A 14,121-nucleotide genomic window follows, 5' to 3' on the forward strand; every position below is an offset into this window, starting at 1 on the left:
TTCAGTCAACCGCCTCCTGTTGGGGAGTTTCCCCCTCTCTGGTAACTTAATCCTACTGGTGGTGCTATTAAACACCCCCAATTTTAAAATTCCAGGTAAAGGGATTTAAGTAGCTACAAAGTAACTAGAACATTCAGAGTAAAATTTCCAGACTTGATTTAATTTACTTAAAAGATAGATTTAGCTTGAAGGGTCTAGGTTCAAAATGTTGACAATGTATTTCTCTCCATTTATGCTGCCTGACCTGTTGAGTTACTCCACCACGTTCTGTGTGTTGCTCTGGATTTCCAATATCTGGAAACTCCCTTGTGTTTAGGTTTACCTTTTTATGGGGGGTGGAGGGAATGGATTGCTCAGGCATTGGAAAAAGTTGTTCCTGATTCACACAATCTGCCATCTGAAAAATCTAATGTTTTTCTTGTTTTTGTGTTCTTATTTGCACGGACTTTGTAAGATTCTGCACAAAAAGATAGTTGAGGAAACCACTACAAAAATCCATCCTGGTGTTCCTGCCTGGGCATTTGTCTTGCATGTAATAAAAAAAAATAACATCCTGTGCCAATTCATAGGATCCTTGTTAAATAAAACTTGACACAAAGTGCTTCCATGATATCACAAAGAGGGTGAAGATTTTTAAATAATTTTTAAGAGGTAAAATGTAGGTAGAGAAGCTGAGAAGGAATTTCTCAGCTTAGGGCCAAGGAAGCTGGAGATGTGGCTGCCAGTATGAGAATGCAGAAAATCTGGGCTCTGAAGAACTGAACTGAAGCAGAGGTTATTGAGCAGATATAGGCTTGAGTTCAGTGAGGTATTTGGGTGGAAGAAAAAGAAGGGTTTTATTTAATCACATCCTGTACCTGATAAAGTGGCTACTGAGTACATGTTTGTGGTCACTGCTGCTGAATCCTATCCACTTCAGAGATGTTCTACACACCACTGTCGCCATCCTGTCAGCTTGAACTAGTCCTGCCATTCTCCTCTGACTTCTCTTTAACACAGCATTTTCACCCTGTAAACTCCAGAGATTGTATCTAACCAGTCAATCATGTGGCAGCTACTTGATGCATAAAAGCATTCAGACATGGTTCAGGTGTTGTTCAGACCAAACATCAGAATGGGGAAGAAGTGTGATCTAAGTGACTTTGACCCTGGAATGATTGTTAGTGCCAGGTGGGGTGGTTTAAGTATCTCAAAAACTACTGGTCTTGTGGGGTTTTCATGCACAATAGTCTAAGAGCTTACAGAGAATGGTGCGAAAAACAAAAGAACACTAAGTACTGAGAAGGTCAGAGGAGAATGGCCAGACTGGGTTAAGCTGACAGGAAGGCGATAGTAACTCAAAACAGCTGTGCATTACAACAGTCGTGTGCAGAATAGCATTTCTGAACCCACAATGCATTGAACCTTGAAGTGGATGGACTTCAGCAGCAGAAAATCAGAAACATGCACTCAGAGGTCACTTTATTAGATACCTAATAAAGTGACCACTAAGTGTATTTATTCATCAGAATACCAAAACCTGTCTTCCTCCATTTCATTTTGTGAGTGCTATTTCAGATCACATTACCAGTGCTAAGAATATCTTAAAGAAATTTGATTTAAATGTCAGTATATTTCTTAACTCTAAACTAAAAGTCTACAAGAGAAGGTCATTTACATTTGATGTCAAAGGGTGTGGGGAATGATTGGCTTTTGTTTGCACGGAAAAGTAGGGTGTGCTTAATGTTGCTTGCACAAGTACTTTTGCCATGCTCTTGTGCTTCCCTGCAAACCTTTCAAACTATTAGGTGAAGCTGTGGAGTAAAGCTGTGAGCAGCATGGTAGCATAGTGGTTAGCATAACGCTGTACAGTGCCACCTGTAGGATCAGAGTTCAATTTCCACTCTCCCCATGACCACTTGGGTTTCCTCACACCTTCCCAAGGCATAGGATTGGTGAGTTAAGAGAACACTGTTGGTGCCAGAAGCATAGCGATGCTTTTGGGCTGTTCAGCACAAACCTTGTGATTTGATTTGATGCAAACAACGTATGTGTGACAAATAAAGCTAATATTTTCAGTGTGAGTGATGTTCTACTTTTGCCTGAACCACTTCCTAATAAAAATTAAATAAAAAGTGTCAGTTCACCATATTTACTGAGCAGGAACATCAAGATGCATGGGGCAGCCTTCTGTATCAGTATTATTAAAACCTTAGGAAATTGATTGAAGTAGAAAAGTGTGACATGACAGAAATGGATGCAGTTTTTGCAGTGGACTATTCAGTGCTGACTTCTTTCTACTTGTCCGTTTTCCCTCCCTCCTTCCACTCATGGCTTAGGTGTAAAAAGTGGGGCATCCCAGTGGAGAAGATCTACAACAAAACTCAGCGAGAGAAGTTTGCTTGGGCAATTGATATGGCTGACGAAGACTTCGAATTTTAACCATTGAAGTGGCTGAAGCTGGGTGAAACGCAGCCTAAGCCACCTCCCTGCTGGAGGAGATGCATTTTTATGTAACCAGATACGAGGAGAACTCTGTGGTTCTGTAGCTACTGTTTTAAGAGGAAGAAAAGCAAATCAAAAATATATATATATATATTCGCACTGATTAGATTGGTGCATTTATACTGTTAGAACCTTGCAATAACTTTTTTTTAAATTGAGAACTACGGTCCTGTTTTAAAAAAAAATAAATATATATATCAAAAGTGCACCTGCTTTAGAACTGGTCACTGTTGAGCTCTGGGAAGGAATCGTGACTGTTCCGCCGGAACTAGAGACTGAATGCATATTATCCTGTATTTTTTTTCTTTATTTCTTAAAACAATTGTTCTGACCCATGCCCTCAATGGCTAACTAGAACACAAACCCTGGCATTCATTAGATGTGGTAAACTGCAAAATCTATTGTATTTACAGCAATGATTTTAGATTTTTACCAGAAGGATGATTTGATGTCAATGTATTTTTAGGAATGACACAGTGGCAGAGCCTGGAGCTTTTGGTGTGGTGGGTGAGCCTGTCATCTATAGGAATTGTCCTTTGAGCAGAGCAACCCTACCCTTCCCCCTTTTGCTGGTATGGTACATCTTGTACCACTACTGGAGGCAAAGAAAGGGTAGTTAAGTGAGCAAAATACTCAGTTGGAGCCCTAAGCTTGGCCTGTCAAAAGACATTGCGGGGAACAGTCAATTCACCCACCCTAGCTCCACCCCAAGGTGTTTTGAACAACCTCTCCACTACCCTGCTCTGCCACTAAAATTGTGTGTTGCCTTCTCCCATAAATTGGTAAAATAGATTTTTAATGGATGTATTGCAGGCTATTTCAATATCTACAATGTAATGCTTTTAAAACAAAATCCTTTTTTATTAATTGGGGAAAGTTGCCCATTTGCAGGTGAACTGAGTTGAATCTGAAGAGGATTCGAAACTACTTCACCTGTGTTGCAAGAAGCCCACTAGAACAAAAAAACATAATACTTGAAGAATTTATGGGGTCACATCATCTATGTAGTTCACATTCAGTGACCATGCCATGTGAGCCATGTGTTTGAACAGCCATGGTCTTTCAGTCTCTGATTGTTGCTCTGGGAGGTTTTGTATACAGTTTCTTTTAAGGGCAAATGGAGAGAAATAAGTCTTTGAGGGTTTAATAGGTCAAAAGCAGTGAAATATTGGTACTATCTTAAATATTGTAGCAGGTAAATGGACCACCAAGAAATATTGGGGTGGGGGGGATAAAAAGAAATGAAAAACAAACCCCAGAGCAACATTTAAAAACTGTGAAACTAATAATAATGTGGTAAGTGTGCCGTTGCATTTCCCATGCTAACAGTCCAAGCAAACTGTAATGTGGGGGAGCATTTGGTAAACAGTGACCTTTTTAGATCTGGTGTGTGCTTGTGTTTCTTAACCCTTTTTTTAAAAAAAAGGTTTCCTTATATGTGACTGAGATTAAATCCTTTTTAGACAGAGACATTGGATAGTGATTAACACCCAACAGCAGCTTCAAGCCAGCTGAGGCTTGCAGAGCTGTAAGCTGTATGTTTAGTTTTTTCGACTTTTGTCAGTGGGAAGTACCTGCAGCTCGAGGTTTAATTTACTACGATTGTAATTAATTTTAAAGGTGTGCTGTTAATTAGTACTTTCTTCCTAGTGCATTTTAAAGGCTCCTTGCACTCCATCGAGTAATTATTTGGGTTGTCTGAATAATTATTTCCAGATACTGAACCATTTTGAGAAAAGGACATCTTAAGAGGCCTTTATTGCTGTGAATATGTATTTTGTTGTATTTATAAAGTTTAAAAAAAAGCATTTCAGCTTGACTTGGGGAAAACAGAAGTAGACAAGTTAACTCGTTCAGAGACCCTGTCACCAAAGAGAAAGGGGACTTGATTTAAATGTGTCCACTGGTTTAAGTTGATAATTTTTCTTTTTTTTTTAACTGTGAATGGTTTTCCTTTTGTTTTTATGAGACATGCAACTTTTTAATGCTTCAACTCAGGTTAGAGAGTGCGCGAGCGAGTGAGAAAGGGTACCAGAATGAACTTGCCTACAATTCCAGTATTTGTGATATTTTTTTCCTTTTCCATTTAAAAACTCTGCACCATTTTTGCCTAACTGGACAGCTGACCCAGAAATCTGAATCAGGAGTGTCATCATTATTTATTTTTCTCTTTCTGTCTCGATTTTAGATGCTGTGCCGCTTGCTGTAATTAGGAGGGGTTTGTATATGGTGGTGCTTGCTCAGTTTAGACATCAATAGGCGGAACAAACTTTTCTCCTGATTTCCACTCTTTTCCCCCCTCCCCCAACCAACCAATGTACACACACAACCTTCCCCTAAACCAAACACTCAATGTCCTTTTGGCCACCCAACTGACTTGATGCTGTCGTCTTTGGCAAGAGTCCACCCCATCTGGTGCTCTCAGTTCGTTCTTGACATCCATGGTATGGACTACTTTGCCCATACTCTGAGTAAATAATATTGAATTTTGACAGATTTCAGATTCAAATTTTGATGTGTCTGTTGCTAAGAATACCTTCTCACAGCTTGTTTGGTAATTGTGCTTTGTTTTAAATCAGGCTTCCCGACTTGGGGTTCACAGACTCCTCAGTCAATGGTTGAGGTCCATGGCATAAGAAAGATTGGGAATTCCTGTTTTAGGTGTTAAAGAGGTTGGAGAAGAATAATACTGTTTTAAATTGACATTTCAAGAGGACAATGTGCAGAACAAAATGTCACAGCATTAGATGATACAAAGTTACAGGGTGGTTTCACCATACCCTACCATTGCATTATCTATCCAGAATTCTAGAACAGGATTATAAGTGGAATTTATTTGATTTAGGAACCATTTCCATGATTTTTGGGAAGCTAAGGAGTGGGCACAGGGTTGGATTCTTTCCCTTTTTGGACCCAGTTCAAATCTGTCCTGGATTACCAATTATTAAGGGTAACTTGTAACTTTGGAGGTAGGGAAGCAGACAGACTGCAACTCGGGGATATATTCATCCATGGGTACCAAACACCTAATCCAACACTGACAGGTAGGCTGCTTCACAGGCCAGAAGGTGGCATATGAAAGGGGAATGGAATGACTAGGAAGTGGGGTTTATTTACTGGGTTTGGGGTAAAGCTATGCATTTTTATTAAGAGTATTGCAGGAAAAGCTTTAGTTTGCATCTTGTGCTAATGTAAACTGACAATACTTGAAGCTGACACTATAGGAGAAAGTGTTAATCACTCAGGGCCAGCACTGACTAAACATACAGTAAGGAATCTTCCCATGGTGGAAACTGAGTGTGCTTGCTAATACACAGCAATATTGCCTATTCTGATTTAAAGCCAACTGTTTGGTTATCCTCCTGTAACCTAGAATTTGTTAAAATCTAGGTACTGAAATTGCATATAGTGTGGGAGGGGTGTTATGGAACTAAATCTTCTTTTCTCCCAACTTGTCCCTATGCAATCCACTCTTCATACTTAACAAACCTTGAACTCTGCAGTTGTTGCAGACCTTTCTGCTGTGCTTATAACCCTATTTGGTGTGTCATTGACTGGGTGGTGGAAAATTAATACAATATCTGCACTGAACTCTTGCTATGCCATTGGGACTCCAGATGGTATCATTAGCAGCCCCAATATTTAAATCTGGGTGATCTGCAGTGTTGGACAAATGTTTTTTTTTTGCCTGTTGTCACCTCACTGTTGGATAGGGAATGGAATCTGATGTCTAAAATCAACAGCTGTGGAGCTGTTGGAGGCTATCTATTACTATCAGGCCAACCTCTGTTTACAAACAAACAAATCCACATTGGGCAGGTGCTGTCATCATCTCACCAACCTCTAGGACTCCTTCCCTGCTGTCCTGGATGAAGATCTGGAACTCTTTCTGTTAGCCTGTCATGCTGTGACCATCTCCACTTCCATTTTAAACTCTTGAACATTTTCCATGTAAACATTATTTCACTATCCCTTCACCCAACCCTCAAAATTTCATGTTAAGTAGGGAAAAAAGCTTGTTACAAGATGCACTCATTATAGGAAATGAAATATTTTTGCAATTTAATGTTGGGAGGGTGGGTGGGAGATGAGTTGCCGTTTAGATCTTACCTGAAAGGGTGTTGAGCCATATATAAACTGAGCTGCTTAGTTTTAAAATGCAGGCTTTTTAAAAAAAAATTAAAAAAATTATTAATTAATTTAAACTGGATTTCTTTCATCATTTACATAGCATGCCGCTGCGTTGGTGATGTGTTTGGGCACCAGTTTTTAGCATGTTCCTGTGCTTCAGCTATCCAGTTAGGTAATCCTGTTCCCTGTCTATAAATCATTGTTGAAACGTTGTAGCACATTTATCATGTACTTGTGAAACTGGCCAACGTATATATAAATATATATTAAAAGATGCTTATTCAGTCTGAATTGTAATGGGGAAAATTCTACATTTTTCTTTGTTCCTCTTGCCTAAAATTCTCTTTAGTATGTGCTTTAACCGATGAGCTAGCATACACAGACTGATGTGTACCAGGTTTTTTTTACAGATTATTTCTGTAAATTTAACATACTGCGATGAACTGTGCTCATTTGTATTTTTAAATAAACACATTGTACATTATGAATGCAGTATTGGAGTGTGTATTAATGATTTTTTGAATGAAATGTTTGAATGTTCTATATGCTTCAAATGCATGACCATTTCTGTGCCCTTGATGTTTGTGTGAAGAAGCTGCATTGGTTTTAAGTTAGCAGATTGCTTACAGTGCTGACTGAAAGTATTCATTACCTACAACCGTGAAGTTTTCCTGTTTTATTGTTTTACAATGTTGAATCAGTGAATTTAATGAGATTTTTTTGACACTGATCAACAGAAAAAGACTTTCATGTTAATGTGAAAACAGATCTCTACAAAGTGATCTAAATTAATTACAAATACAGAACCATAAAACACTACACAGAAAACAGGCCATTCAGCCCTTCTAGTCTGTGCCAAAACTTTATTCCACTAGTCCCATTGACTTGCACCCAGTCCATAACCCTCCAGATCTCTCCCATCCATGTATCTATCCAATTTATTCTTGAGTGAGCCCACATTTACCGCATCAGATGGCAGCTCATTCCACACTCCACCACTCTGAGTGAAGTTCCCCCTAAACCTTTCCCCTTTCACCCTAAAGCCATGTCCTCTCATACTTGCCTCTCCTAATCTAAGTGGAAAGAGCCTACTTGCATTTACTCTGTCATACCCCTCATAATTTTGTAAACCTGTATCAAATCCCCCCCCTCATTCTTTTACGCTCCAAGGAATAAAGTCCTAACCTGTTAAATCTTTCCCCCTAACTCAAGTGAAGACCCGGCAACATTCTAATAAATCTTCTCTGCACTCTATTATAAATCTAAAACACAAAATAATTAATTGCATAATTACTCACCCCCTTCAAGTCAGTATTTAGTAGATGCACCTTTGGCAGCAATTACAGCCTTGAGTCTGTGTGGATAGGTTTCAACCAGCTTTGCACATCTGGATGCTGCAATTTGCCCCCATTCTTCTTTATAAAACTGCTCAAGCTCTGTCAGATTGCATGGGGATTGTGAGTGAACAGCCCTGATTGAAGTCTGGAAAACGAATCTCCTAAGTTGCAGTTCTCTTGCAGACTGCATCAGGTTTTTCTCTGGGATTTCCCTGTATTTTGCTGCGTTCATTTTACCTTATATCTTTACATGGCTTCCAGGGTCTGCTGCAGTGAAGCATCCCCACAGCATGATGCAGCCCCACCATGATTCACGGTAGGGATGCTGTGTTTTTGATTATGTGCAGTGTTTGATGACCAAAAAGCTCAATTTTGGTTTCATCTGTCAACAGAACCTAGCTGACTTCAGAGTCTTCCACATGCCTTCTGCCGAACTCTAGCTGAGATTTCATGAGAGTTTTTCAACAGCGGCTTTCTCTGCCACTTTCCCATCAAGCTGAGACTGGTGAAGATCTAGGCAACAGTTCTATGTGCAGTCTCTCTCATCTCAGTCACTGGAGCTTGTAACTCCTCCAAAGTTGTCATAGGACTCTTGGTGCCCTCCCTCACTATTCCCCTTGCATGGTCACTCAGCTTTTGAGGACGGCCTGCTGTAGGCAGATTTACACCTGTGCTATATTACTGCCACTTATTGATGAACGTACTCCAAAGGATATTCAGTGACTTGGAATTTTTTTTGTATCCATCTTCTGATTTGTGCTTTTCAATTTGTGCAAAATGTTCTTTGTCCTCACGGTGTTGTTTTGCCAGGATACTGACTCACCAGCAGTTGGTCCTTCCAGATACAGGTGTATTTTTACTATAATCAATTGAAACACCTTGACTGCAGACAGGTCTCCAAAAACATCTCCATTAGGAGAATGGGTGAAGAAGTGGCAAATGAAATACAATGTTGGAAAGTGTATGGTCATGCACTTTGGTGGAAGAAATAAATGGGCAGACTATCATTTGAATGTGGAGAGAATTCAAAATGCAGAGATGCAAAGGAACTTTGGAGTCCTTGTGCAGGATACCCTAAAGGTTAACCTCCAGGGTGAGGAAGGCAAATGCAATATTGGCATTCTTTTCTAGAGGTATACAAGAGCAGGGATGCGATGTTGAGGCTCTGTAAGCACTTGTGAGACCACACTTGGAGTAATGTGTGCAGTTTTGGGCTCCTTATTTCAGAAAGGATATACTGACATTGGAGAGGGTTCAGAGAAGATTGATGAGAATGGTACCGGCAATGAACGGGTTACCATATGAGGAATGTCTGGCAGCTCTTGGGCTGTATTCCCTGGAGCCCAGGAGAATGAGGAGGAATCTCATAGAAACATACTGAATGTTGAAAGGCCAGAACAGATTAGATATTGTAAAGTTATTTCCCGTGGTAGGAGAGTCTAGAAAAGAAGGCGCGACTTCAGGATTGAAGGGCGTCTATTTAGAACAGAGATGTGGAGAAATTACTTTAGTCAGAGGGTGGTAAATCTGTGGAATTTGTTGCCATGAGTGGCTCTGGAGGCCAAATCATTATTTAAGGCAGAGATAGTTTCTTGATTAGCCAGGGCATCAAAGGGTATGGGGAGAAGGCAGGAGAGTGGGGATAACTGGCAGAATTGGATCAGCCCATGATTGAATGGTGGAGCAGACTCGATGGGCCAAATGGCCTGCTCCTCCTATGTCTTGTGATCTTAAGTATGTGCCTTCTAAAACCAATTGGCTTACATAATGATGATTTGATGTGTCATATTAGAGGGGGGGATATACAATTATTTTTTGTTTTATATTTGTAATTAATTCAGATGACCTTGTAGAGATCTGTTTTTACCAAATTAAGTCCACTGAGATTCAATGTTGTTAAACAATAAAACATGAAAACTTCTGAGTGTGGGTGAATACATTTTATAGGCACTGTGGGTTTTGTCAAGTACTGACTGAAGCAGGTGGGGTGTTTTTATTCTAGAAGATAAAGTATTGAAATGCCCAAAATGAGTATACCTTCAAGAAATTTGTCTAAACTGAGTGAAGATGAAGCAGGGTATCTTTTTTTCCTTCATTCGCTTAAACTATTGAGAAACAGCATAAAAACTAAACATGTTTAGTGGTCTTTCCAGATTTCAACTTTGCTATACATTCAACGAAACAGAGTGAAATGTGTAATTTGTGTTAACAACCAACACACCAAAGGGTGTGCTGGGGGCAGCTCGCAAATATTACCAGATATTCTGGCACTAGCATAGCATATCCACGAAGCTAGGCAGAACAACAAGAGTACAAGAAGCCTTTTGATCACAAACCTAACATGTAATTAACAACCTATTTGGGTTGAATGTGGGTTAGAATTCATTTTATCAGATGTGGGGCCCTTCACCTTTAAATAAATTAGCTCAAGACATTTGCCCACAGTTGTGCTGGGGGTCAGAGACATCATTGTGCATTTAATCATCACAATCCAGCACAATCCCTTCAGATTACTCACTGAACCACAGAATCTCTGTAACAGCATAGTATATGGCTATAGACTGAATTAGGTTAACAGCCTCTCAACCAAAGGATAAAATGAGCAGCAAAAAGGAATTTTATATATTTAGTAATCTATAGTTCCTTCTAACATTGCCTCTGAGTCAATTGACTCTTAACTGGTTAATATGTAAAACATTAAAATTTGCAAGGCAAAGCTTTGGAACTTGTTTAATGCCCTTGCATTTTAAACCCCACTTTGGGGATAACTGGTTGATTTTCAAAGTTGGAGATTGATGTTATCTGAGGGGGGAAAGAGCCTTGCCATCTTACCCCATTCAATAAAATCATGGCTAATCATTCACATCAGCACCACTTCCCTGCATTCATCCTATGTCCATTGATTCCCATAATATCCGTCTGGAATATACTCAACAACTGATTCTCCACAGCCCTCTTACATAGAGATTTCCGAAGATTCAATGTCATTCAATCTCTTCAGCCATCAATAGCCTACTCCTGTTGAAGCTTTTTCTACGAAAGTCTGATTATCATCAAGTTTATACATCTCAGCAGCATGTTACTTGTATAAAGATGTTAAATAGAGTTTTAAGAAGATGGTGCCAACATTAAAAGCAAGCGAACTGTCCAGCCCCAGTTCAGATTAATGAAATGGATCTTTGTCTTTTTCCAATACAGCACATTAACATAGAAATCTACAACACATTACAGGTCCTTTGGCCAACAACGTTGTGCCGATCATGTAACTTTATAAGTTACCTAGAATTCCCCTACCGCATAGCCCTTTATTTTTCTAAGCTCCATGTACCTATCTAAGAGTCTCTTAAAAGACCCTATTGTATCCACCTCTACCACCGTTGTTGGCAGTGCATTCCACGCACCCAACAATATCTCTGAAAAATTTACCTCTGACATCCCCCTTGTACCTACTTCCAAGCACTTTAAAACTGTGCCCTTCGTGTTAGCCATTTCAGCCCTGGGGAAAAAGTCTCTTGCTATCCATGTGATCAATGTCTCTCATCTAATACATCTCTAATCTTCCTTCACTCCAAGGAAAAAAGGCCGAGTTCACTCAACCTATTCTCACAAGGCATGCTCTCCAATCCAGACAACATCCTTGTAAATCTCCTCTGCACTCTCTCTATAGTATCCACACCCTTCCTGTAGTGAGGTGACCAGAACTGAACACAGTACTCCAAGTGGGATCTAACTAAGGTCTTATATAGCTGTAGCATTACCTCACAGTCTTTGGACTGTTGAAGGAAACCCACAATCATGGGGAAAGCATACAAACTTCATACAAGCTGTGGCAGGAATTGTAACTGTAGCCTGTACTATGAAGTGTTGTGCTAGTTCGTGCCATGTATAGAGATGCTGGCAATTCACATCAATTCACGTGAAGTGATGTCTCACTTCATAAATATTGATGAATTCACAATCACATGATCTTTGAGTCATTTCACCTTTCCACAGTGCTCTGATCAACCCAGTTTTTTCATCTGTGACTGAGTCATGATGCATATTCAAGGCTTGAGATTTCTAGATGGTGAGGATTTATAGGATTGGTTGAGAAATTAGAGTTGAGGTCAGTGTTCAACCTTGATGCTGTTGAGGCCCGAAGCATTGTTAAGGAACCCTACCACCTATCCCACAATCTCTGATTCACTACCATCAGGAAGGAGGCACAGGAGCATCAGGACTAGGGACTACCAGCTTCTTCCTGCAGCCTGTGAGACTAATAAATACACTGCCACTAACAAGGTCTCATCACTGGGACAGCAACCTATTTACTGTACTGTTTACTTGTGCTGTGCACTTCACATGCATTTGAATTATATTTTATTAACTTATTTGTGGTAAAATTTGTTTTATGGTGCTGTTCTCTCCGCGCCTTGTAATGCATGGGGGATCAACTTTGCCATTTCGTTAGCATTTTGTAGACCAAGTCGCTAGCTCAATGCTCAACACAGCGCAGATGGAAAGTGTGCAAGGAGCTGGCCCGATTTGAAACTGGGATTACTTGCCTCAAAGTCCTGTGCAGATGCCACTACACCACTGGCTGGCTATTTGTTTTATTTGCTATGTGTGATATATATTTTGTAGATGCAACATGGTCTGGAGGAATGTTGTTTTGATCGTTTGTGTGTATGTATGTATTTATGTGTGTATATATATATATATATATATATATAGTCTGATGCCAATAAACTTGAACTTGTCTGGTGAAGCAGGGTTGAGTGGCTGTGTAGTTAGTGATGAGGCCCAAGAAAGTTATTGCCAATGAGGCCACTGAGGGAGTTCTTCCCTGGCTTTCATCTGGGTTAACCCAATTACATAAACTTCAATTTCTCTTCTCTTCGATTTGAACTTCCAGTAATCATTTTGTTTTCCATCCTCCCCCCATGTTCTGTTTATCCATGTTAGAGTGATTTTTGGGTTTAGGTCATTTACATTTAGCAAATGGCTTTGGCCACCAGTCTTCTGTTCCTTGACAATGTCTTGTGGATTTAACTTGGAACAATGTATTCCTGGAAGCTGTGAATCCCAGTCCACAGACCTGCTGGCATCTGTGGGATGGATGCAAATCAGGTGTGAAGTTTGTATGCAGCTTCAAAAGAAAGCATTGTCTATACTTTGTAAATATGGAATTGTCCTTTGTGGTTAGCAAATAAATATCAAGCCACGTGTTGGGCCAGCAGACCTTTCCACCGAAAGCATCTCGGTGTGATGCCTGCTGTACCTTGTTTTGTCGAATAAAGACACCGCTTTCGTGGAAAGTGGCCAGTGAGTGAGTGGGCCAGTGAAGGAGTGGAGATTTGAGGATTTGACTCAAGAGGCTTCGACGAGAAGAGGCTGAGGACGAGCTTCACTCCAAGTGAGGTAAGGCCGGGTAAGTTCCTTTCAAAGGAGAAAGTTTCAAAAGTTGAGGCAAGTATTGGGTAGGTCATGGCAGCTGAGATGTTCATCCTGCAGCATGTGGGAAATCAGGGATACTTCCAGTGTCCCTGACAACTATGTGTGCAGGAAGTGTGTCCAACTTCAGCTTCTGGCAGACCGCATTGAGCGTCTGGAGCTGCGATTGGATTCATACTGGAGCATCTGCGATGCTGAGAAAGTCGTGAATAGCATGTTCAGTGAGTTGGCCACACCGCAGGTAAAGGCTACACAGGCAGAAAGGGAAGGGGTGGCCTCTAGACAGCATAGCAGTAGGCAGGTAGTGCAGGAGTCCCCTGAGGTCATCTCCCTCCCAAACAGATATACTGTTTTGGATACTGTTGGGGGAGATGTCTTATCAGGGGAAGGCAGCAGCAGCCGAGTTCATTGCACCATGGGTGGCTCTGCGGCACAGGAGGGAAGGAAAAAGAGTGGGAGAGCTGTAGTGATAGGGGATTCGATTGTAAGGGGAATAGAGGCGTTTCTGCGGCCGCAAATGAGACTCCAGGATGGTATGTTGCCTCCCTAGTGCAAGGGTCAAGGATGTCTCTGAGCGGCTGCAGGACATTCTGGAATGGGAGAGTGAACAGCCAGTGGTCATGGTGCACATAGGTACCAACGATATAGGTAAAAAACGGGATGAGGTCCTACAAGGTGAATTTAGGGAGTTAGGAGATAGACTAAAAAGTAGGACCACAAAGGTAATAATCTCTGG

General features: G+C 40.6%; 1 protein-coding gene across 1 annotated transcript in view; it reads left to right on the forward strand.

The window, feature by feature from the left end:
- The window catches only part of top1b (DNA topoisomerase Ib), a 70,928-nt gene extending 63,829 nt beyond the window's left edge, over positions 1-7,099 (forward strand). Inside the window, exon 21 of the mRNA XM_073062027.1 lies at positions 2,319-7,099. Coding sequence (XP_072918128.1) covers positions 2,319-2,421 — 103 coding nt within the window. The 3' untranslated portion in view covers positions 2,422-7,099. The remainder of the gene's footprint in view (positions 1-2,318) is intronic.
- The last annotated feature ends 7,022 nt before the right edge of the window (positions 7,100-14,121 follow it).

This window comes from Hemitrygon akajei, chromosome 11 (genome assembly GCF_048418815.1).
Source record: "Hemitrygon akajei chromosome 11, sHemAka1.3, whole genome shotgun sequence".
Taxonomy (NCBI): domain Eukaryota; kingdom Metazoa; phylum Chordata; class Chondrichthyes; order Myliobatiformes; family Dasyatidae; genus Hemitrygon; species Hemitrygon akajei.